This window comes from Canis aureus, chromosome 4 (assembly GCF_053574225.1).
Source record: "Canis aureus isolate CA01 chromosome 4, VMU_Caureus_v.1.0, whole genome shotgun sequence".
Classification (NCBI taxonomy): Eukaryota; Metazoa; Chordata; class Mammalia; order Carnivora; family Canidae; genus Canis; species Canis aureus.
In genome coordinates this window covers 22,235,514-22,260,657 of record NC_135614.1, presented here as the reverse complement: position 1 = coordinate 22,260,657, position 25,144 = coordinate 22,235,514, and the positions used below count along the sequence as shown (strand labels likewise).

At 52.2% G+C, this 25,144-nt stretch overlaps 1 protein-coding gene and 1 long non-coding RNA gene across 9 annotated transcripts in view; one reads left to right on the top strand and one right to left on the bottom strand.

The window, feature by feature from the left end:
- Positions 1 to 25,144, bottom strand: part of HK1 (hexokinase 1) — a 120,317-nt gene that overhangs the window by 48,802 nt on the left and 46,371 nt on the right. Inside the window, exon 1 of one of the 5 annotated variants that reach the window (XM_077894799.1) lies at positions 17,667 to 17,825. The exons of 3 other annotated variants lie outside the window; for them this stretch is intronic. In XM_077894799.1, the coding sequence (XP_077750925.1) occupies positions 17,667 to 17,729 (63 nt within the window). In that variant the 5' untranslated portion in view covers positions 17,730 to 17,825. Of the gene's footprint in view, positions 1 to 6,939; positions 7,193 to 17,666; positions 17,826 to 25,144 lie in introns of those variants that run through there. One more of the 5 variants, XM_077894800.1, reaches the window with a different exon arrangement.
- LOC144312293 (uncharacterized) lies at positions 18,059 to 23,828 on the top strand. Of its 4 annotated transcripts, none has more exons than XR_013377784.1 (4): positions 18,059 to 18,120; positions 18,900 to 19,177; positions 22,264 to 22,420; positions 23,296 to 23,828. It is a non-coding gene; the product is annotated as an uncharacterized LOC144312293 (long non-coding RNA). The 4 variants fall into 4 exon arrangements; XR_013377783.1 differs by lacking the exon at positions 18,059 to 18,120 and adding an exon at positions 18,406 to 18,691; XR_013377782.1 differs by lacking the exon at positions 18,059 to 18,120 and adding an exon at positions 18,407 to 18,662.

Sequence of the window (25,144 nt, the reverse complement as noted above, 5' to 3'; positions counted from 1 at the left end):
CATACAATGCCATGGGCCACGTCCCTCAAAGCAGTCTTGCAAATGCTCTGAGTCCCAGTTCTTCCTGTAAAACTAGGTAGCTCCAAGTCACTTCCAATCCTCCAATGTCACATAGAAGTTGCCTTTTTGACCCCGAGCACATGCCAGAGGTGCCCTAGCCTTGCACATGACTCCTTTCCTCTGTGAGAAGTGGCTGGCTCATCCTCAAATGGATGGCAGTGTCACCAAGGTTAAGAACAAGGGTGCCAGAGCTGGCCATGGTGGGGGTGGGGGGTTCAAATCCCAGCACCATCACTTAACAGCTGTGTGAATTTCAGTTTCCTCAATTGAGAAACTGACACAATAAATAGGACCTAATTCACAGATGGCAATTTTAAGACCTGATGGAATGCAGAAGTCCTTAGAACACAGAAAGTGCTCAATAAACATCAGCTATTAGTATTAACGTGAGACAGTGGTGCTGGTGGGTTTCCTCGGGCCTGATTTCTAGGTAGGTGGAAACAGTGGCCAAAGGGCTGGAATTCCACAGGATGTTGGGTGGCAGGCCCAGAGCAGGGACTACTTCAACCCCACCATCCCCACGGGCCAGGGCCGGCATGCCCATACTTCCAAGCCATTCCAAGTACCCATCCAATCCGCTGCTCTTCCTGGGTGCTCCCCATTTTCCTCAAGGTACCAAGGCTCCTAACCTCAGACCCCCCAGGTTGTTACTGGCCATTCTTCCTTCATAGTATCTGCCCATTGAGTCTCTCAGAAAGAACTTATTGGGCACCTACTGTGTACCCAGCTCTAAGTCACCTTGTCTCACTCGCATTCATTCTTTTTTGCTCCTCTTTGGCTTAGGAAGCCCTGACAGCCATGTGCCTGGATTTCTCATTCCTGATTCCTGATTCCTCTACTGTAATGGTTTTCCATGTTCAATCTCTCTCCCTTCCTACCCATCCGGTACATCACCACCACATTCACCTTCTTAAAGTACGACCCTGGTCAATGCTTTCCCTTGCTCAAAGCCTTGCCATGTCTTCCATGCCTGAGGCACCGACACTCTCCAGGTATGGCTTTGTGCTCTCTGAACTCGGGCCTAAACACCTCTACCATTCTTGATGGGTGCCTGGGCTTTCCCACAGAAAAGCCTTTCCTTCTCTTCCCAGCTATCCAAACGTCCCCTACCCTTCGAGGTTCAGATCCGATCTCACCTCCTTCTGCAGATGCCAGAGCTCCTCCGGCTGGAAACGACCCCTCCCTTAGCACTGATCTCCCCACACAAAATAACCTGATCATAGCTTTCTGTACCCGTCACCTTTACCGTGTCTGCTCTGTTCACCTTGAACTGCCAGTGCCTTGCACGCAGCCTTGCACACAGAAGGCTCCCGTGGATGGAGAGACAGATTTATGACCCAATGAAGCCAAAAAGACCTTGATGCTTATTTGCTTCTGAGAATGGCATCTCGTGTTCACACTGCAGGGTGGCTGGAAATGTCCTGACTCAAGGACACAGAGTCCCCAGCCCTAGGTCATTTCTGCATATTTGGGGCCTGGGCAGCCTTCTCACTCTGGTCTCCATGCCCTGTGCTCCCCCAGGCACTGCCTGTGTCCTGCCTCATGAATAATCAGCACATTGGCAGGAGTCCCCCAGTGTCCTCTGTGGCCAGAGACAACCCTGCCCCCACCCCTAAACTCTTCTACCATGACCACCTTTTCCCTTCCCTTTCGTGATAAAGCAATGCAGAGAAGGGCAATCAGAAACCACCAAGAGCTAAAGTAGACATTGCCAGAATCACAGCCCCAGGAGAAGACACGCTCTGTTCTACCCCCAAGACTGGCACCAGATCAGCAGAACTTGCTGTCATGGTGCCCACAGTCTGGTGGGGGGGAGGCAGTCACGATACAAGTGTGTGTGAGCAGCCACAGGAGCAGGAGTCTACTGAGAAGGCTTCCCGGAGGCGTGATGTCGGAGTGTGCATCCAGGCACAATCAAAAGCATGTGTGAAGGCCAAAGGCAAGGGAGGGGGTGGTCTGAGGAAGAACGGAAAGAAATTCAATACAGATCAAGCACAGTGTGAGGCAACTAGAAAGAGTGTGAGGAACTAAACTGTGCAGGACCTCATAAAGCACATGAACAAATTTAGACTTGATCTCAAAACACAGTGAGCCTTGGGATGACTTTAACAAGTATTCAACAATGAGATTTGTGTTTCAGAGAGATCGACTGTCGGCGAGAGAATGGGTGAGCGGGAGCAAGACTATGCAATAATCAATAATCACCACACTGCTACCCTAGCACTTGGGACACTTTCCCACTGTCACATTCCCCACCCCACCTTACATATGTCTATCTCCTCTGATAAAACATGAGTTCCCTAGGGAAAAGAACTCACCTGGTTGCCTGGCACAAAAGAGGAATTTAACTCATACCAAATGCTAGAATACTAGTTGATATTTATCTTACGGCTCACAGTATACGGAGTGCTTTCATATCCAGTATGTCATTTAACCTTCAAAAGAACCCAATCAGGGACACATTCTTGCTCCCCATCTTACAGATGAGGGTGCAAAAAGCAAAGTGATTAGTAGTTCAAAGACAGGGCCAAGAGAGTCAGGTCTCATACCTGCAAGTCTAACACTGCTCCCTATAAACGTCCCCATCCCTTGGGGAAGGCCAGTTCCCCTATTCCGTGGAAGGCAAGCCCAAGCTAAGCTGCTGTGGTTTTCCAGCTGGACAGGAAGAAGCTTCTAGAAAAGGCAAGGCTCTCTGCAGCTCCACAGCCATCCTGCCTCCAGACTCAAGGTACAGGTTAGCACGGGGACACAGATCCGAGAAAAAAAAAAAAAAAAAAGGAGCCTAGAAGCTCAAAGGAGGAAGCAGGCTAGGGACACAGAAGACACCAGCCCCTAAGCATCTATGGAGAGGGAGTTTTCCTCCTCTGGTTCAAGTTCATGAATCATTATGTGGGACAACTCCTCTTAGAAGAGATGTGGAAATGGGGGCCAAAAAGAAGGTATAAGTTGAGGCTGAGATGGAAGTGAGCCCGAGGCCTCCTGGATCCCATCAGAATGGAAGTAAGCCCAGGGGAACCCTTTCCACCGGTCCTCGGGAGCTCAAGGAGCCTCTGATCCAGCATAAATGCTGGGGCCAGGGGTGGGCTAGCCAGGTACCCACTGCACCACCAGCCAGGTGGCACCCAGTGCAGGACTCAGTGGGTCCAAGCCATGCGGACCAGGCCCCGTTAAGCCATACAGGAAACATTGGTGCAAAGCGCAGGTCAAGAGACACTTGTAGAATATTCCCAGGGACCCAGAGTACTTGGCGCCTCACTGAACAAGGGGCCCCGCTCCCCTTGTTTGGACCAGCCCTGCCTGGCAGCGGGCTGGGCTGCCCTGTCCACCTGGGAAAGCGGAACAGGCCACGGGTGGTGGGAGGGAAGAAGAGTGTCAGGCTAATCACTCCTGCCCAACACATCTCCGTACAGCAACCCCCTGCAAGACACCCAGCAAGACAGCAGCTGTTTCTGCAGTGGGGCCAGAAGCCCGGGAGCAGAGGATGGCAGAGGGATGCAGACCTGAGGAAGGACGACTTCTGGTCTTTGGCGCTTTGGCCAAAATCTATGGTCTTCTCAACTTCTCTATTTCTATCCCCTTTCCACAGCATCTCCACATCCTTCGTCTCCTCCGTCCTCCCTCCCTCCCTCTCACTCACACTTCCACAAACCACTGCTGCTTGGCTGCTCTGGCCCAACCCAGTGCCCAAAGAATCGCTCCTGGGCCTCCACCCCCTTCCTCAACATTCTGGTGACAGGAGGGCACAACACAGCCCATCCTCTGGAGGCTGCAAGCTGTAAGCCTCAGCCTTTGGCATATCTGTCACAGGCCAGAGGCTCCCAGGAATCCGTGACAGGAACCCTCCAGCCCCTGAAGTGCTCCCTCTCACACGCAGTAGCTGACGCACGCGTGAAGGACTCCAGTCAAACTGGGAAGGGAATGGAGAGGTGCCAGGGGCTCCCAGATACCACATAGTGGGCTGGATCCCGCAGTCTCTTGGCCGAGACTGCCAAGGACCCCCGTCCCATCTCCAGGCATCTTTCACTGTCCCCTGGAGGGAAGGTGCCCTAATACTGTGCCAACACTTGTCCTGGATGGTCCGTCTTGTAGACCAAGAAAGCCTGGCAGCTCCCAGCAGGTCCAGAAGCTGGACCACAGCAGAAGCAGGAGGGGATGCCAGAAGAGAGAAGGCAGGCTCACCAAGCTCCTCTGGCCCAAAGCTGTCCAGCTAATGAAAGAACCCAGGGGCCCTGCCCTGGGCTAAACCTCAAACATTTCTGGGCCTGACCTCAGCCCCACCTCCTGCTCCCAACAGAACATGTACAAAAAACCAATTCAAGACAGGACATGCCCAAGTGAACAAGCCCTTGTGGCAGGCGGCGCGGTAACCCCCGGTGACCCAGGCATTTTGAGCCCCCGGGGAAGGGGGCAGGCCATGGAAATCTCTGCTTCTGTCCTGCACTCTCCCGCACGACCAAGAACGAGGCCGGCCAGCAGGTGTGACTGGAGGTGCCGGCACAGGCCTTTCAAGTGAACTTGCCAAGTGAGACGCTCTACTTGCAAAGAGAACTGAGGAGCTGGCAGTGGAAGGTTAAGAAAATTCTTGCTTAAGGGACAGAGCAGAGATTTCAACACCAGATTCACTTCTCTTTCTTAGGGGCACTGACTCAGGAGAGAACTGGTCCGGGGTGATTGTCACTTTAATAATAGTTCGCATCTACAGAGGGCCCTGCCCTTCATACGCAGGACTGTCACACATGTTATCTCGTCTGGGTGTTACAGAAAGAGGTGAAATGAGCTTGTGGACGCCAGGGACTGGGCATGAGGCAGGCGCTAACGTTAGCGCCCCTTCCACCACCATGACCCGGGTAGGTAGGCAGGAAGGACAACACTATCTCCATTGTATAGTAGAGGAAGCTGAGACCCGTGACTCACAGCAGGTCTCATGGTTTGCTAGTGGCAGCCGGGTCTAGATTCCAGGTCTTCTAAGCCCTTGCGTTGGGCTTCTCCTTACGCATTTCCATGATCTCTCACGTGGTGAAAAGAACGTGGTGAAAAGAACAGGGGACTGTGGATTCAAAGAATGGGGTTCAGGACCTGCCATTTATTAGCTGTGTGACTTTGGACAAGTTACTTAACCTGGCTGAGTCTTGCCTTCCTCACTTTTTTTTTTTTTTTCTTCCTCACTTTTAAAGTGGATGATAATGCTTTCACCTCAGAGAGCTACCGGGAAAATTGTAATACTGTGCCAAGAACAAGGTAAACATCAAATAATGTTTCCCACCTTCCCATCTAAACAACCAAAAGGGAGGCCACCTCCCTCCATGCCTTGGCTAACTGGGAATCACATGTCCCTGACTCCTTTTACCTAGATACCTAGGAGAAATGCACTGATTACCAAACATTATCGACCCATTCTACAGAAGAGGCTGCTAAAGGTAGAACAGCCATATGCCCCAAACCACAGCAACTTAAAGACTCTAACAAAATTCTTCTGAAACATTGTACTGTTTTATTAGGTTGTTTGTTTGTTTAACTAATAGTAAGTCATGGTAACAATAAGCAATATATACTTATTATTAAAAAATTCATCCAACCCATAAATACATGAAAGTAAGAAGTATGAGTTCTTCCCCCAATCTTCCCAGAGAATTCCCGGCTAAGAGCTTTGTAGACTCAGATAGTTTTTCCACCTAAACACTCATACAATACAGAGCTTGCCTTTTTTATTTTGTTTTACAAAAACAGAATAATACCTGGGGGGAGGATGTGGGAGAGGGGAAAAAAATGGAATCATAATCACTTTATCCTTTGAAATCTTAACCCCAACTTCCTATTTATTTTCTCAAGGACCTGCCTTTAAGACTCGCACCACAGCCATACTGGATTTCCTCAGGACCCTGCCTGGTTCAATGACAAGGCACCGAAAGGGTAATGTGGACACCCGTGTCTGCCTCTGGGTTTAATATCCTTAGAGACTTCAGTTTTTCCATCTGTAATGTGGGCATGCTCACACGACCTTGAACTATAAAGGCCTCTCTACTTTGCACAGCACTTTCACATACTGGTCCTCGAACTATCCTATCCAGAGAACCAGGACAGGTGCCATCACTTCTACTGCCCTGAGGAAAAATCAGAGGCCAGAGGGTTTCCTCTAATGGTCAAGGTGACCACTGGTCAGCAAGAGAACTGGGGTAGACACCAAGTCCCCTGGCTCCTGGTCCTGTGCTTCTTCCTCTATAAGCTTCCTTGCTCAGCCCAGAGAGGGAGAACCCAGGCCAGGTTCTTCCTAGACCAGGGAGATGTGGGAATGTGCGTGGCATTAATGCCACAGCCCCATCCACTCTAGAAGCAGCATGGCTCCCTTGCTTCGCAGCAAGGCGTGCCACTCCTCATTCACTCTCCACCAGCCACGAGCTGTCTGACCTATTCTCATCTCCCTTCGCAAAACCCTGGGAGGGAAGCTGAAACCACAGTGGGCCCAAAGGTTATCCCCTGCTGTGGCATGTGGTGGCCTAACCCCCCTCCTCCTGCCCCTCGGCCAGGGTCCCAGCCCCTCCTCCCCCTGCCAGGCTCCTGGGGGCCCAGCCCCACCTCACTGCTGTGGGGGGCAGCCCAAGGAACCTGGGCTCCAGCCCTGCTCTTGGCACCTGGGAAGGCAGCTCCTGCTCAGCTCCTCGTGGCCACAAGAAAAGAGATTTTTACCCTGCAGGTTCCCCATAGGAGGCATCTTCCAGCACCCGCCCACCTTCCCTCAGGCAGCCTGGGGCCCTACCAATGGTTCTTGACCCCCGAAGGCCCTTTCTCACGGATCCACAGGTCCACTCTGCTGGTTCAGCCCGAAAAGGGCCTCTCCACGCCTCACCCCTTCTTTCTCCCACAGTCCACCTCCAGACTCACCTCCTCCGAGGGGCATGCCATGATCTGCCCCGCCCAACACCAGCTGCTCTTGTCCTCAACATCCCCTCGGCCGTCAGCGTCCACTATGTAGGAATTAATTTGCCCTGGTGGACACATGGCCGTGTCAGAGCCTTTCCCAGGAGCTGCAGCGACACACACATGATCTGTGCCTCCAGCTAGTCTGTGAGCACCAAGGGGACCAGCACCATGCCTTCCAGGCCCTACACGTCCTCTGCCAAGCTCTCGGGGTGTCTTTTTCACTGCCCTGGGTGCCTGCCCTGCTGGGCGGGAAGGCCTCTGGTGACGCCTAGCCAGGGAGGTCTCAGAAGGGTTTGCTGGCTCAGATAAGGACAGAGGATCCTCTTCCCTGAATGGCCCAGCCTGTCTCCCGGACCAGCCCCTCACAACAGCCTCCTGGGGACCCACATGGGGCCAACAGCCTCTCCCTCAGGGACAGAGTGTTCTGGGCGTTCTCTAGTTCTCTAACCACCCTCTCCCCACAACATCTGCATCTCAAGGCTGAGGCCTTGGACACAAAGCCCTACAGATAACCGAGATTCTCCCTCCACTCTTCAGGCCTCCCAGAGACGGCTAAATACCTGGGAGTCACCAGAGGAAATGTGTTTGGGAAAATAAATTCCCCTTCAGAGGCTCCTGAAAGAGGCGTGTGCAAACATCACCAGAGCCAGGAGGATCCCTTCGGTATGTTAAAACATTATCAGGTTCTTTTCCTCAGGCAGCCCAGGGCCCTGATGGGGGTTCTTCACCCTCATCCACTATCTTTATGCAGCTGAACTGGGAGCTCCCTCTCAACGAGCATGGACTGTGCACTACACATTGTTCATACAACACTTCTGTTTACTCACAAAAAATCAGGAGGAAGATGGGATCCCTGTTCTTGATAAGAGACTGGGGAATGGAGATGTTGAGTATGGACAGGGCTCATGCTGGGCACACCAACCTATCCCGATCCAATCTGCACACTTGCCAGGTGGGCATGCGGGCGCCACCTTACATAGGCCTCCATCTGGGGCCATGAAATCAAGTGAAAGGCCCCAAGCACCCTACAACCGTGCAGCTCCAGCTCAAGACTCCAAGCTTGACGCTCCTTCCCTCATTCCCCAGAATCCTCTTGCCAGGAGAACCAAGTAAGGGCCTTGAGGTCATGCCCAAGGTCCTCCTGGCGACCTTCATACCCACTAAGACCCAGTAATAGGCGCTTCCTGGTTGGTGAGAGAGACCAAGCTCTGGCTCAGGATGAGAGCAAAGCTGTCACACTGAACCAGCTCAAAATAAAGGAGGTACCCAGTGGCGTCAAGGGGAATGGAACCACCCTGGAATGTGGCAGGGCAAGAACAACAGGCTTAATTCTCAGCCTTGTGGTGGATGGCTTGGGCTGGGGCCAGCCTCCAGACTCACAGTTCCCAACGTCCCCAAGTACTTCCAGACAAGAGAGAGGAGAGTATCCAAACTGCAGTTTTGCTTTCACTGTGAGACAACCAGACCCTAATGCCATGGGGTGCAAATAGGGCAGTGATGTGAGTAAACCTCAGGCCTCCTCCAGCTGCACTCACCATCCTCCCCATCACCTTGGACAAGTCACTGCCATCAGTAAAACAGCAACAAAGAAAACTGCCCTCTGGCCCTCATACTCGGTGTAGGAGCTCCCTGGCACAGTGGATTACTCTCCCTGGCCATGCATCTCACGGTGCCTATAGGTGTGTCCTGGGTGACCCACAATGACAACACTTGGCATTCATACAGTTCTGTATGCTCTCCAAGTGCTTCAACATCCCTTCTCTAATCGGATAAATGAGCAGACAGCAAGGCAGGAATCATTTACTGCATCTGACAAATAAAGAAACTGAGGCCCAGAAAGCTTGCCGGCCAGCACACACTGCTCAAGCTAGAAGGCTCTGTTGGAGATCATGGATTCCAGCCTCCTGATCTTACAGGTGAGGACAGTAAGGCCCAAGGACCCATTAGAACCCACCACTTTAACTACATAGTGTCTCTGCCCAAACTTTAGCCATAAAATTCATTATCTAGCAGAGCTCTGTTACATATGTCATTTTAAACTTTCTAGTAGCCACATAAAAAAAAAAAACAGAAGAAATTAATTTTAATAACATTTTATTTAACCCAATATATCCCAAATATTATTCCCACAGGTTAAGCAATGCTTTTAAAATTATTAATGAGCCATTTTACATTATCTTTTTGTCACACAGAGTCTTTGAAATCCTGTGTGTACTTCATACTTAATAGTACATCCCAAAGCAATCAGACTCACCATATTTCAAGTGCCCAGTAGCCATGTGTAGCTAGTGGCTCCTGTTCTGGACAGCAGCTCTAGCATCCCCATTATGGGAGCCTTGGGTGATGGTTTCTACCAAGGGCTACTGCACTTGGAAGTGTACAGCCCTGGACCACGGTCCTAGTTCTGCATGTGTGGCGAGATCTTCCCACGGGTGTCAGACAGACCTGCGGCCCTACCCTGGTCCTACTGCTCTCTGGCCACCAAGATCACATCAATTTCACTTCCTGAGGTTCACCTGCCCCGTATGTAAGACGGAGGAAGAAATGGTTACATCCAAGCTTGCTGGAAGGACTCCACTAAATCAAGCATGTGAAAGTATTTACATAGAACAGAACTTTGCAAAGGTGACGTGGTGCCTTGACAAGGACAGTGGCCTGGGTCTCCTACTCCACCCCTCCCACTCATCCAAAGAGACATCAGAGAAGGCACCAGGAATCACCAGAGGAAAGAGGTCAGATTGAGTAACAGGGCTGGGCAAACCCCAATCAAGGAAACTAGTATTAGAGGTTCTTCTTGAAGGTTAGGCATTGCCCTTGGTGGGGGTCCTCTTTTAAATGCAAACAAGGATGGGGGTGGAAGACAAATAGAAAGAGTACAGGGAGAAATTTGAAAAAAAGAAAAAAAAAAAAAACAGGAAATCCCTACCATTTCACTGTGAAAGACTTTAAGACTTTATTGGGCCAATTTCCTCCCCAAGGGGAGGGAGTTAGTCAACGCTGAGCAAGGGAAGAGAGGCATGGGGTGAGCAAGCAAAGCCAAAGTGCTGGTCATGGGGAGGATGGAGAAGGAGAGAAAAAGGCCTGGGGAATCTGGGGGGGGGGGGGGGGTCCTGTGCCTAGCTCTGTGTCATCCCTCAACTTCCTTGCCTCTGTTTGCCTAAACAACAAAATGGGAGGGTTGGGTGTGGTATGGTGGGAAGAACATGGGTTTCTGAGTCAGGGGACCAGGTAGTGTTCCTGTCCCTATTACTAACGAACTCTGTGGTCTCTGGCAAGTCACTTCACCCCTTGGGGGCCTCATTTTCCTCACTTCTAAATGGGGACGATGCCTTTCTCCAGGTGGATAAAGACAGGGCTCCCCCAGCAATGCTGCTCCTGTGCATACGCCCAAGAGGAATGAAAGCATACATCCACACAGGAAAAACATGCACACAAATGTTCACAGCAACATTATTCCCAAGTGGAAATAACCCCAATGTCCATCAACTGACAAATCCATAAACATACAGTGGTACACCGATACAACTATTATTCTGCTACAGCATGGATGAACCTTGAAAATACTATGCTCAGTGAAAAGCCAGACATAAAGGCCACATATTGTATGATTCTATTTATATGAAATGTCCAGAAGAGGTAAATCCATTGAAAGAAGAAGAAGAAGAAGAAGAAGAAGAAGGAGGAGGAGGAGGAGGAGGAGGAGGAGGAGGAAGCAAGCAAGCAGATTAGTAGATTCCAGGGGCTGGGGGGAGGGTGAGATGGGGAGTGTCTGCTTAATGGGAATGGGGTTTTTTTGGGGGGTGATGAAAATGTTCTGGAATTAGATGGTGGTAATGGTTGCACAACCTTGTGAACTACTTAAAGCCACTTTGTACATTTTAAAATGGGGAGTTTTACAGAAGTATTATACCTCAACTGAAAAAATAACAGGGCTCTGTCATTAGATTTGATGGGTCTGAATGCTGGCTCTTCTGTTTCCTATCTGAGCCTCAGGGTCTTTACCCAAAAGCGATCATACCAGAACCCCCCCTCACAGAGGCATCGTGGGGATCTAATGCCTTCGGCAGTCCCCAGCAGTGAGTGTGACAGGCATTCCATGTTGGCTTCCATTAGTATTACTACTGATGATGAAATGAGGCCTGTGTTAGGAAAAAGACAGGTCCCCTAGTCTGCATTCAATGCGCCCTCCCCTCCAAGGTCCCCTCCAGGTATCGGCGTCTGTGGCCTGTAACCAAGCCTGGAATCAGATGAACACGATCCGACATTTTCTGTCCCTGAGCAGGGAGAGCGGTTTGCAAAGGGCTGGGCTGCACACTGCATCATTTCAGTTTTCCTGCCGTGGGGCACGGCCACCCTCTTCTTTTACGGCAGATAGTCTGAGAGAGGCTGCGGGCCGGAGTGTCCTCTAACAGAGCCTGGCACATTTAGGAGACTGATAAGCCAGCCTGCGGCTGGGTCAGCTCCACCCAGGAAGGGAGAGGGCAGGCGGGCAGAAGCACGTGTGCATCTTTAATTCCCGGAAAAGTTCAACGGATTCCCACACACGGGAGCACGAGGGGCCACAAAGAGCCCTCCCCACCTTTCCCTGCACCTGGCTCCCCCTCCTTGGCCCAGCGGCAGTAGTCAATGGGGCTGGCGCCACTCACAGTGAGAGCTGTCGACCTCACTCAGTGAAGCTTTGCAACAAGGGCTCCGCTTGATAAGGTAAACTAGGAAATAGCTAATTTTAAGCTGCTGCTTGAGTGCTGTAAAGTGAATGGAAATGACTGGGAAGAAACAGACTCTTTAAAAATCATCTACTAAAACATGTTACAGGTTGGACCATACCAGGGATTGGTGTGGAACAGGAGGAACTTGTACAAACTTCTGAGTGGCAGGATCTCCGGGGATGGCAATCTGACAAAATCTTGAAAATGGGAAGATGCACACACTCCTCCACCCAGCAGTTCCATCCCAGATATACGGCCCAGAGCCCGGGGAACCGCGTGAGAAAAATCACTGTGGCACCGTTTGCAGTGTCAAACAGTAGAAACCCAAATCCCCATCAAAAGAATAGATAAGGGGCACCCTGGGTGGCTCAGTCAGTTGAATGTCTGACTTTGGCTCAGGTCATGATCTCAGGGTCCTGGGATGGAGCCCCAAGTTGGGCTTCCTGCTCAGTGGGGAGTCTGCTTCTCCCCCTCCTTCTGCCTACCCCGCCACACTCTCTCTCTAGCTCCCTCTCAAATAAATAAAATCTTTTAAAAAATACATAAAGTATAAATTGTGAGGTATTCACACAACGTGAGAGCAAGCGGCAGTTTAAATCGATGAAACAGAGGTATATGGATCAATATGGAAAAATCCCAAATATAGAAGGCTGAAGTAGAAAAGACAAGTTGTAGAAGGGTACACAGAGTACAGCATCATTTACAAAAGCTTAAAACCACATAAAGGAACACTACATACCGTTTATGGATATATGCTATGTAATAAAGGCATAAAAACATGCACAGAAATGATAAACATCAAAATCAGGACAGGGATGCTCTCTAAAGGAGAAACAGAATGGGATAGAAGATGGGAATGCAGGGCTTTCAGTCGAATCTCTAATGTAATTGTAACTGTGTCTGTAACTTCTCAAGCTCAGTGATGGGTACACAGGTGTTTGTCATGTTAATCTCAATCTCATTCTTAGGCATCCTCAAATATTTTTTTTTTTTTTATGATAGTCACACAGAGAGAGAGAGAGGCAGAGACACAGGCAGAGGGAGAAGCAGGCTCCATGCACCGGGAGCCCGACGTGGGATTCGATCCCAGGTCTCCAGGATCGCGCCCTGGGCCAAAGGCAGGCGCTAAACGCTGTGCCACCCAGGGATCCCATCCTCAAATATTTCATAATAAAATTTGACTCCTACGTGTTGACTTGTGGGAGAGAGAATTAAACTACAGATTCCAAGTTAAATCATTAATATCAACAAAGACAGATTTTTCTCCTAGAGGAAAGAAGCAGAGGGAGTAAGTAAAAATAGCCCGCCGGACCCCATTCCGGATTTTCTTAAGACCTTGAGAAAGGCATGTCTCCCTCCATTGGACCTCCAGTCCCTGTTTCTAAATGAGGAATAAAATCCCTGCCTTGGGTCAGCAGCACACAGGGCAGGAGGCAGGACTGCAAGGGGGAGGTGTTGCTCTGGGACACTCAAGGGATAATAATACCTCCTGTCCTGACATCCTCATGCAGGTTTTTGAAAGATGAAATGAAGGCATACACACAAGCATGTTAGCATACTTGTATGTATTATCAGATAGATAGACACACAATTGATACCTGACATGACTGCCATAAAGTGTTCTGGGATGCTCAGATAACAAGCCATTAAAGAGAAAACAAAACTACATTTTGAGAACTATCCATCTGACTCTCCCTCACAAAGTTTCTAAGTATAATATTCCCATGTGTACACCTAGAGCCTGGCCTTAAGCCATTCCTAAACCAGTGATTTCCCACCCACGATCTGACCACTGGCCCCTAAATGCTCTCACAGCATTCTGTGCTTTGCACTTATCGTAAGCCAGCGAACCATTACTTATGTTCCAGGAGAACAGGGATCATTTCTACCAAGTTTATAGTTGTCACCCCAGCCTAGCATAGGACTCAAAATAATAAAGGACTTAAAGGTTTTCCAAAGAAACTATTGAGTTCCCATGACCAGACTTGATTCTAAAGGTCCTCAAATGAATAAGCCACGCTGCTTCCTGGGCTCTGAGGTGTACGGCTGCCTGTCTATCCACAGGGGCGTCCTCAGGCATGCTCAAGCTGACTCCAGTGGCTAATTCTATCAAGCAGGAATCCCTGATTGCAGACACACACGGAGACAGGACCAAATCAGTCTTTTTTGGAGAGAGCTGCCCATGCCATCTCCAGAAAACAGCAGGAGCGTGGGAGGACAGCACAGCATGGCCAGATGTGAAAGTCCCTGGTACCCACCCGGTTTCCCAGGTTACTCCCTCACGACAGTCCCAAATTATCAAACCAAATGAAGCATTAGGGCTTCTCTTGGGGGAAGAACTCCGAAAAACATCCAAGGTAGTGGGAACAAGGATTATGAGAGAAAGACTCGCCAAGGAGTGAGGCTCTTACCAGACATTTGTATAACATCAGATCAAAAGATATCTGAGGTCTTTTTTATAATTTTCTAACTCTCCTTTCTCTCACCCCCTGAGCAATAAGGAAAGGGGATTTTTTTTTTTAATGCTTGCTTTTGCAGCTGTGACACATGCGCTCTGAGAAAAAAAACGTGGGGACCCCTTTAACTGCTAGCATACTCTCCCCCACCTTCCTGGGCCAAGCACTCCTGGGTTCAGCTGTTGGATAAAGCACACCTGTTTGTTCACCTGCTAATGGGAATTATATAGGGTCACAGGGATCCCACTCAGAGAAAACCCACCGGTCACCATTCTGACAAACTTGGAGGAAAGGAAGCTAGTCCTGCCTTTTTTTTTTTTTTTTTTTAAAGATTTTATTTTTAAGTAATCTCCACATGAAATGTGGGGCTCTAACTCAAAACCCTGAAATCGAGAGTCTCACGCTCTACCAACTGAGCCAGCCAGGCGCCCCGGAAGCTAGACCTTCTTAAGAGGGCAAGCTCTCACCTTGTTGGGCTCATCTTCTTCTCCCAAACAAAGCACTATGTACACCTTCACCCTCCTCCAGGCTCTAACAGCTAAGCCAAGAGGAAGAAGCAGGCAAGATGATAGGCATGCTAAAAGTTACGGGGAGGTCAAAGGACCCAGCCTCTAGCTGCAGAACTAGCAGATGTCTGGATTCTGATGAATGGAATCTTTCACAAGCACACACGTGCCTTCCTTTTCCTCCTAAAAGCACTAGAAGAGTAAAAGGAAAATATGCCTTGTACTTATTTCAGTCTAGTGCCGGGACACGCTTTTCCCAGCACCCCATTCACCAATATCATGCAGATGCAGTCTGGTAAATGGGGCTCCATGCCGGGAAGGCAGACACTTGGCCTGTTGCAACCTCGGATATATTTATGAGATTGAATTAGTGACATGTCTCATAGGCAATGGAGAGAGAAATGATAACCTTTTCATGATCCCGTCTGTATCCTGAGCAATCCCGAAAAATCCTACCCTGGCACCATCCCCATCTTCCTTCCTCCTACCCTCAGGGCAGAAGGCAAGAAAACGAATGAAGGTTAGTGGGGGATGCCACAGCTGTCTCCAGAGCCCCGGAGCCTGTCTAGGGCTGAAGGGCTGAATCATCATGGCTACCCACGCTGGCAGAGTAGGCAGGCGAGGGGCTGTGCTCACTGGGTCCCCACTGGGTCACAGGTAGGGCCCAATTTCGGCAAGAACAGGGCTTGGAGTCCTGCACCCCCACCTGGCCTTTTCACAGTCAGCGGTGGGTAGGAAGGGCTGCTCTCTATCAAGTCTTCGGTCCCAGGAGAGAAGATGCAATCCCCCAGCATCTGCACGGGTGGGGGTGGGGAAAGCTGGCTGGGCCACTGGAACAAGCGTCCACTAGGCTCTCAGGAGGCCCAAGAAGCTTCCTGGAGACCACACCCAAGGATGACAGTGCGATGCGGCCCATCATGCAGGCCCTCTGGCAGGAATACACACACACACACACACACACACACACACACACCCCATGGGGAAGCAGTTCAAGAGGGTCCCCCATGGGGTGCAAGAAAGCCATCTCCTCAAAACTCTCCTTTGCCAATAATATTATCTGGTGGAAGCTTTGGCCTAAAGACCCTCCTCTAGCAATGTTCTGAGGCCAGAAGAGGGTGGGGAGGGAATGTCAGAATCCCAATCTCAGTGCAGAAGGGATTTGAGGGCCAAATGATTCAGAAGTCACACACTCAGATGCCTCCAGGAGCCTGGTGGATAGAATTTGAGGGAAGCCACCACAGCAAGCAGGCGGCTTTGGGGCCACAGTCAATACCGAGCGCCTGATCAAATAATTCTGAGTACCGTCCAAACCTCGACCCAACTTAGCTCCTGGAGGCCACACAAGCGATGGCCGGTGAGGATGGATGATGGAAACTTAGAAGGGTGTGTCTGGGGTCCCCCCTGACCCCAGTATCTTGAGCTATATAGTGTGTGCCATGGGTAGGGAAAGGACAGTGAACTCATCGGTACCCTAACTTCCCCACTGTGAAACGGGAAGAATTTCAAGGGCACACACCACCAATCGAGAGAAGGTGAAATGTGCACAGAGGCATGCACAGCTCACAGAGCTCGGTGGCCAGAAGGAAGCTCCACAGCGTGGCACAGCAGTGAGCATGAGTCTCACAGTCGGACAACTCGGGAGTCACCGTTGCTTACAGCTGTGAGGGCCGGTGACACATTTCCAGGCCTACCTCCCAAGTACCCTACTCTGGTCCCCACTTGGCACAGGACCCAGGATCCAAGCAGCGTCCCCAGGGCCTTTGCCTTAGCACCTCCCCCTCAGCTGACTTCCAGGAGGAGCCCCTGTCGAGCTCCCAGAGGAGGGAGGGAGAGACCCGCCCTGGCTCTGCCTCTCACTCACCAGGTGACCTTGATGAGGTCACTGCCCTCAGGAGGCCTACTTCCTATTGTGCCAGCCGGGGCTGTCCTACGGAGATAGGAAGAGAACTGAAAGAACATCCTGCTGGCTGGCCGGGCAGAAAAATCTAGGCTTTACACTCCCGCCTCTCACCTGTAGGTATGTCCCTTGTTTGAACTCCAGTCAGATTGACTTTGTCCATCCCAGCTTTCCCCCAGCAGTAATGTCACCCATGCTGGGTGTGGGTGGGTCAGAAGCCTGTGCCAGGCCTAGTGCTGATAAAATGGGAGCTGTTCCCCACAGCCCCGGCTGTTTCTTAAAAACCCGGTGGCAAAGCTGGCGTAGGGGACAGACAGACCTGTAGGACCTGCCAATGGACAGATATTTTATGAGAGGGACGTCAAAGCCAGCAAGCCCTGCAGGTAGGGAGATGCGTCCAAGTGCGAGTACACACATGTCACAAGCATACATGTCAAGGCCTCTACCCGACTCAAAACATCGGTCTCCCATCCCAGCTCCCTGCGCTGGCTCAAAATTATAGTTTAAGAGAGCGGTCACGCAGAGGAATAAAAAATTCCATTCAGACATGCGGCTCCGGACCCGAGGCCCTGCGAGCAAAGTTTCCGGTGGCCTCCGCGCCCCTCCCCGTTCCGGGAAGCCCGGCGGGTCGCCCGGGTCTCGCGTTCAGGGGCAGCCGCTGCAGCCGGTCGGACCGGGGCGCGGGCTTCTCGGCGGGGACCCCCGGATGTGGGATGCCGGGCCCCCAGCCGGCCCCCAGCCGGGCCCCAGCCGGCCCCCGCGCCCCGCGCCCGCCGCCTCCGCGCCCACTCCTCCGCCCGCGGCCCCGAACCTTCGCAGCAGGCCCGGCGGACCGGCCCGGCGCCCGGCACAGCCCTCCCCGCGCGGCCCGGGCGCCCGTCTGACATCCAGAGCCCGGCTCAAGGACACTGCGGCGAGCACCCCGCTCCCGGGGGTCTTCCCCCGACACACACACACACACACACACACACACACACACGATGGCGGGCAGGGCCGACGGCCGAAGCCTCCCCGCGCCCCGCAGCCCGGGCCGGCCCGGGGGGGGGGGGGGGGCGAGGATGGAGGCGGCGGCGGCGGCGGATGCCGGAATGCAGCGCTGCGGGCATCAAGAAGGGCTCACCTTCTTGACTTGGTCATCCTTGAGCTCGGTGAAGTAATAGGCCAGGAGCTGCGCGGCGATCATGCTGGCGGGCGCGGGCGCGGGCGCGGGCGCGGGCGCGGGGCGGCGGGCGCGGGGCCGGCGGCGGTGCTGGGCGGCCGGGGCGAGCAGCGGTCCTCGGGCGGCTGCTCGGCGGCTCCTCCTCCTCCTCCTCCGGCCGCGGCTCCACCCCCAAGGCCCGGGAGGCGGCGGCTCGCGCGCTCCCCGGCTCCGCGCGCCCGTGCCCGGCAGGGTGACAGCCGCCGGCCGGCCCACCTCCTCGGCGCCCATTGGCTGCCGGCGGCCTCTGCAGCGCGGGGCGGCGGCGCCCGGGCCGGGGCGGGGGGGCGCGGCGGCCGCTCCCTGCCGCTCGGGCGAGGGGGCGGCGGCGCTGCGGAGGGCCCCGCGGCCCGGCGTCTCCCGGCACGTCCCCCACGTAGGGCGCCGGGCTCGGGCGCGCAGGGTCCCGCGGGGGGGCGCCGCGCCGGGGCGGGGGGCGGGGGCCGCGGGCCGCGCGCGGGAGGAGGCGCCGCCCGACTCGGGCCGGACGAGGGCGCGGCGCCGGCCGGGGCAGCCGGAGAAGCGCGGCCCCTTCCCGCGGAAACTCGGGCTCGCCCCCGGGAGCGCGGCGGGTCGGGGCCTCCGGAGGCGGGAGCGGGCGCGGGCGGGCGGGCGCTGGGGCCGAGAGGCTGCGCGGAGCCCCGGCCGGGTCCCCGCTCCCGCCGGCTCCTGCGCCGCGCCCCGGCCGCGTCCTCCGGGCCGAGCATCACCCCGACCCGGCTCCCCGCTCCCCGCCTGATCTCCCGCAGGCGGATTGGTGTTGCTAAATCGAGAGCGACGCCCACGGCCCCCGCCCGGAGTCCCGGTTCCTGGGGCTCACCCGCGGGCGCACGCCCCGGCCCGGCCCGGCCCGGCCGCCTGCCCCCGCCTTCCTCTTCCTCGCGGGCGTCTGGGCGCTGCCCCAGGCGTCCCTCCGAGGTGCCACCTTTTTCACTTCCCCAACGGAAGTGAGCTGGGCTGGGAGGAATCCTTAGAGAAACGTTCGGCCTTAACGAGGGGGAGGGGAGGGGCGGCATCGGGCGGTTAGGGGGCGGCTGCGGGAGCCCCGAGTGTTCTTGGATCCCTTGCGTCTGTGTGCAGGAGCCTCACTGCCCTACAAGGGGACACGTAATGAGCTCAGAATACAACCAAGTGCTTACTATCCTGCCTCCACAGGTAATCCAGTTGAGGCTCACCCCAGGCCGTGTATCTTGCCAAACTTGACACAACCGGGAAGTTGTAGATCTCAGGATTAGGACGCTGTGTTTTCCAAGCCAATGCTCACCCGCGCAGTTTGCCATCCTTCCTACCCGAGGAAGCCTCTCTGCCTAAATAGGCCATGCTCTTGGGACCAAGGCTGCACCCTGTGGTGCCCTGAGAGATGGCCACAGTCCAACCCCCCAACCTCTACTCCAGACCTGGATCCGGGGAACCCTGACCCGGCCTACATAAAGGTACAGTGGTATCAGGGGGAGATGGCTTAGGTCCGCTACCTTCTTCCTTTGGGGTCTGACCATTGCTGTCACTGACTGAAGATATGGCCCTAAGGCCAGAGCCTTCAGTCCACAGCTCAGCACTCACTGTCTGCTAGCTGTCTGGCAGTGACCTTCTGAGTCACCTTTCTGAGCTTGCTTCCTCCTCCATAGCATGGAGATAGGAAAGCCCACTCACTCTCCCTTCCTTGCTGTGGAATACTACAAATAAAATAGTTGCTTATATTACACAGTAAGTGGTGGATATTACTATAAAATTGGTATGATTAGGGCTTCTCCCTTGCGTTGCCCCACCACCACCACCACCACCACCACCACCACCCGTTCTAAGCACAGAGAGGGTGGCGCGATTTTATATTTGCAATTTTGAATTGTTTTCCAAAGAGGCTCCCTAAAATTATTTAAGCTTCAAACCCCACAAAGCCTGGATCTGCCCTCAGGATAGTGTCATTATAAACAAGGAATGTAAGTTTCCTGGCATCCATCAAACACTTACACTGCCTACATGGCCATAAAGCAAAATTGGGAGAAAGAGAATGATTTGGTTGCTCTCAACTGCCACTTGAGTCCTGCAGTTATGATGCTGCCAGACTCACAAGGTGAGAAGCTCCTTGCAGATCTCCTTGCAGATCAAGAACTGTGCTTTGCAAATTGCTGTCTCGCATGCCTAGCACTCGAAGGTGGAATGAGCCTGGCACAGTGATCAGGAGTGTCAGGAGTATACATGCCCCTCAACCTACCATCACTGCGCCCCCATTACATTCATGATCTCTTGGATCATCGTGAGCTGGAGCCAGGGAGAAACTGAGCCTCCCAATTTTCCAGGCTACTCCGAGAAGTTCTGTTTGCAGGCAAGGCGGCTGCCAATGGTTTCTCTTCCCTGGCCATTGAGTGAGAAACTGCTTCTCAGGATGACTCTCCTTCTCCCCACCCCTCGAATGCACACAGTCCCCAAGGTCCATCAATATTTCCTGAGAGATACCTCTAGGTCTGCCCCACGGCCTCCTTCAACCCCTAGGCCTCGTTGTCCCATGCCAGAAATGTTACAAAAGTTAGCCTCCCCAGTTCCTGGCTTTCTACCATCCAAGTCATTCTGAAGTCCAGGCCACCTCATTCCTGCTAAAAAGCAGCCTAATCACATCATAGCCCTGCCCCAAATCCCTTGATGACACCCTCCTTCCTGACAGAGCCAACTGAAACATCTCTCTCTGCCTGATGTCTGAGGCCTTTGTGATCCGACTCGACTCTTCCCTACCTATCTCTTCCTCCACCCTGGGCCACAGCAAGGCCACTTCCCACTGTTGCCAGCTGGCCTGCCAGGTCCACCAGCTCCCTTTGAGCCCCTGCTCATGAATCCTTGCTTGCCCTGCCTTCTCCACTCACCACCCCCTGACCAAGTGTCCCTGTGACCCTCTCACCGAAGGCCCAGCTCTCCCACCATCCACAGAAAGCCTTTCCTAGGCATGCTACTCACCCCAGTCTCCCAGGCCTTAGCACTTCCACAGGGCCAATTCGGACTGTGCTCAGAGTCCATCTAGATCTAGACCAAGACTCTTCTTTACAGACCAGGAACCTGCGATGCAACATGTGGGCCATCTTGTCCAGTGTCAGGCTGTGGTGGAGGTGGGAGCTGGGGCTTAAACCCAGTTCTGATGCCCAGACAGTGCTCTGTCCATCCTCCGCCCCCTCCACCTCACTGCAGCTTGGGCCTCTGATAAGTGACACTGAGTCGTAACAGTCTGCCTGATATTGTTGACTGTCTTCTGGGGGCCTGGCCTTATCTGCCCCAATCACACAGCTTCCTGAGACCAGAGCCCATGCTGCACTGCTGTGTCCCCTCCTGGGCTCAGAGCTGGGCCTGTGTCCTCTCTTTATCATGCCAGTTATCACCTCATGCACTTCTTCATTATCCCACCTCTTTCTGCTGTCATACAGCTCTTAGACGCCAACTAAGCTTGATGAGAGAGCAGAAGGCAAGCTGAGGACAAACCATGAGCAGACAGCCTGGAACCTCCCCCCCCCCACCTCCTGGGTGGGATATATGTGACATTCCTCCAGGAAACTTCCAACTGTCTTAAAGTTAATGCCTTGCTAGAAGAAAACACAACATTTGCTTGATAACAGCCAGGCCTTTGGTATCCTTTAGCATAATGAAAGCCGCCCCTTTGGCCACCTCCCTTTTTCCTTACCTCCCTCAACACGCAAGTATATTAATCAGCCACTCCTCACCACCCCAGTACAGCAGCTTTCTACCCGTGGGTCCTGTCCATGTGCTTTAATAAAATCACCTTTGTTGCACCAAAGACATCTCAACTATTCATTCTTGACCATCAGCTCTGGACCTCACCAACCCAAAACTATATCAAGCTCCTTGCTGATTATTCTTTGCACCCCAAGGAAGAACAGTAAAGACCTTGACCATTGGAAATCTAGTCCTCCAAGTCTCCCCTCACCCTCCAGATGGCCCTCACTCCTCGCCGAAGCCCCCTGGACTTCCCTCTGCATTTACTGTGCTCTTCTTATAGAAGTCGGGGTTGGGGGAGAGAGTGATCAGATCATGCCAGGCTGCCACCCACAAAAAGCAACTGCCCGAAAGAGAAGGCAGGCCATGGCTAAGTCAGAATGTGACAACTCACATCGGCCCCAGGGCACCGGGAATGGTACTCCAGAAATTCTCTCCAGTGGATCAGAGCTGTACTCCAGCACCTGGGAGTACACTTCAACAGCAATGTTTGCATAATACTGACAGTTTACAGAGCATTTATTTTCTCAGATAATGCCTCATTTCTTCTGATAACAGGCTGGTGAGGTTACCAGGGCAAATATCATTATGCCCACTTCATCAGTCAATGAGGGTTAGGGAAGTTATAGAGCATGTGGCAGGGCTCAAAGGCAGAGAAAGGGAATAAAGAAAAATGAAGGCTGGAATGTGAGCCATTGCGGCAAGCTGGAATCCTGAGAGGGGCGTGCTGGCAGGCAAAGCACATTCCAACAGGAAGCACCTGAGAGGGGTCCTGACCCCACATTTCTATCCATTGGATCTGTAGATTTCAACCCTGCTGCATCTGCTGAGAAGAATCACCTGGGGAGCTTTTACAAATGCTTTTACAAATCACCCCAGACCCACGGCCCGAGGTTGCAGCTGACCTGACCCTGCCCGACCCGGAGCACAGTGCAAACAAGCTCCTGGCAGAAGCACCCCAGGTAGGTCTGAGGGACTGCCAGGAGATGCGAGTTGCTGATTTCCACGCTAACTTTCCGCGGGAACATGGGGAGGAAAGTTCTGACGTGAATCCCCAGGAGCTAGGTCTTGCGGTCCCTGCAAGGCTGAGGCCACCCCTCGGGGTCCTGGTCCCTCCGCAGATGCATCTGCGCACCCAGATCAAAGTTCACTAGGACTTTGTCATCCACTTTGCAGCCGGTTTTGCTCCTTTGTGGGAAGGCTGCTGAGGAGGGGCGGGGCTGTAAAATCACACCCTGGGCCTGACTCGCTTCCTCTTTTATTTTTGCCCAAAGTTCCGCCCTCTGACAACATCCTAATAGAGGTTACATCCTGGCTACTGCCAGGCCACCACGTGGCCTGGCACCTATCTTAATTAGCCCGCCTAATATTTTGGGGAAATTTGTGGGAAAACACAAATTAGGAGATTTCACTTTCAAATGCAGGTTCCCAGCACCTCCAGTCTAGCCACACAGGGCCTCTGCTAGAACTGAGCAGCCACTGCCCCCTTCAGACAGAGTGGGGTGCTGCAGCCTGGCCCAGGCCCCACCCAGCCCGCCCACTGTGCTAATGCACACTTATGTCTGGCCCCTGTAAGGCCTTTTAAGTTTTCAGCTCCTGATAATTGGAATTTGTAGGCAGAAGGCCTCGGGTATTAGGGCTGGGATCAGGAAGGGAGGTGCCAAGGCATGCAAGATTTAAATCTTGCATTCAAATCTTGTACCCTCAGCACCTCTCTTGCTTCACCCAGGTCCTACCTCCTTCATGTATTATAAAGCTCTCTGGCTGCCCCTTGCTCAACCCTGACCTGGTTTACCTGGCTCATAAAACACCTGATTCCCAGAGACACCTCTCTCAGCTTCTGTCCCAAGGTTTCCACTTCCCTGTGGGGATGATTGTCCTTCAGGATTGTGAGGAAAGCCCTGTCTAGCCCTGTGACTTCGTGGACATCCCACCATCATTGCAATTGCCTCTGAACCTCCTATGAATAAAGAATGATAAGCCTCCTATGCATAAAGAATGACAGCTTGAAAGAAGGGTTAACCAGACTACTGAGGCCTGCCTGGCTTTCAGCCCTGCTCCTTATCTCAAGCCCGCTCCTTCCCCAAAGGAAACCCATATCTTGTTGGAACAGAGCAATCTCAAAAATCACCCTGCTGATTACGCTGAGTTTCCTGGGATAGTTCGCTCTGATACCCACGCACAACCACCTCCACAGGGCCAACAGAAGATCTTCAATACTAACCCGTTAGAATTAGCTCGAATATATAGAAGGAAATGTTCATGTAGGAGAGTCCATGTCAATACCTAATCAGGGTTCCTAGACTGTGAGATCTCATAGGCCAGCAAATGAAACATGCATACAAATAAAAACTAGGTATTGACTTTTCATTTTGCTAAGAAAAGACAATTTTTACTTGCAATTTCTATCTCCTATCACCATAATTTCCTAAAGAAAAAAAATGTTTTAAGCCAGAGGAAGAAAAATAAGGGCTGCTTTTTAAATTAAGTATCTCCAGCTTTATAAAATATAATACCTAATTCTCAGGTAGAACTCACTGTGGACCAGGCATTATTCTAAATTCTTATATTAACTTGTTTGACCCTCAGAACAACCTAATGAGGTAAATACTAGTTCTATCACCATTTTATAGATGAGATACTGAGTCACAGGAAGATTCAGTGACTTCTTGTCCAGAGCTTCAACCCACTTCTCTTCTTAGTTCCAGACCCATATTCCAACTGCCTGTGAACATGAAGTCCTAGCCCCCATATGCACCTGAAACTCAGGAGGTCTCCCAACACCATCATTTCTCCTTAAACTCTCTCTTCTTGATTCCCTACCTTGTCATTTATTCATTCATTCGACATTTGTGAAGCATCTAGTCTGCCTGTCACTAGAAATGTGCTGGTGAGCAGCAGAGTCCCTGCCTACATTCTGGTGGGGAGAGCCAGACAGTAAACAAGTCACAAATTAAATATACATTAGGTCAGGTGCTAGGAGGAAAAATAAAAAGAATGTAGGCGACAGAGCTACATCCTACAATTTCCATTTACCCTTTGTTCTAACTAATGAGTTAGAGTCAATTTTTAGCTGAATCCAGAACTTCCCCTGCTTCCCAGGTAAAGATTACATTTCTAGCCTTCCTTGCAGCTAGATGTGACCATGGGAGCAAGTTCTGGCCAAAAAGATGAAAGTGAGAGCATCTCATGCTAGCTTCCAGGAAGCTTCCTTAAGACATGATGATTATGCAGCTTTTCTTCTTTGCCATTCTTCCTTCTGGCTGGCTGAAATACAGACAGACTGGCTAGAGAACCAGGAATGTCTTGAATTTTGAGATAATCATGAGAATGGCAACCACACAAAACAAAGCAACAAAAGAAAATAGGAAGAGTTTGCATCCCCATCACCAGGGTGCCCCATAGCAGCCCCCAAAGGTAGGCTTTGGGGTAGGGGTAGGTAGCCCCCTACCTCTAGATTTGTAGAACTTCAGAGGAAAATAAAATTCCAGTGCATGAACCCAACTGCTATTTTGGAGTTTTCTGTTACTACCAGCCAAATCTAATCCTGATATCTAGGTTGAACAACAGAGAATAAGAGTATCATTTCAGATAGCATGAATAGGTGAGGCCTCTCTGAGGATACACTTGAGCAGAAACCAGAATAGAAGGGAGTACACCATGCCTGTGCCTCCTCTGCCCTCTGG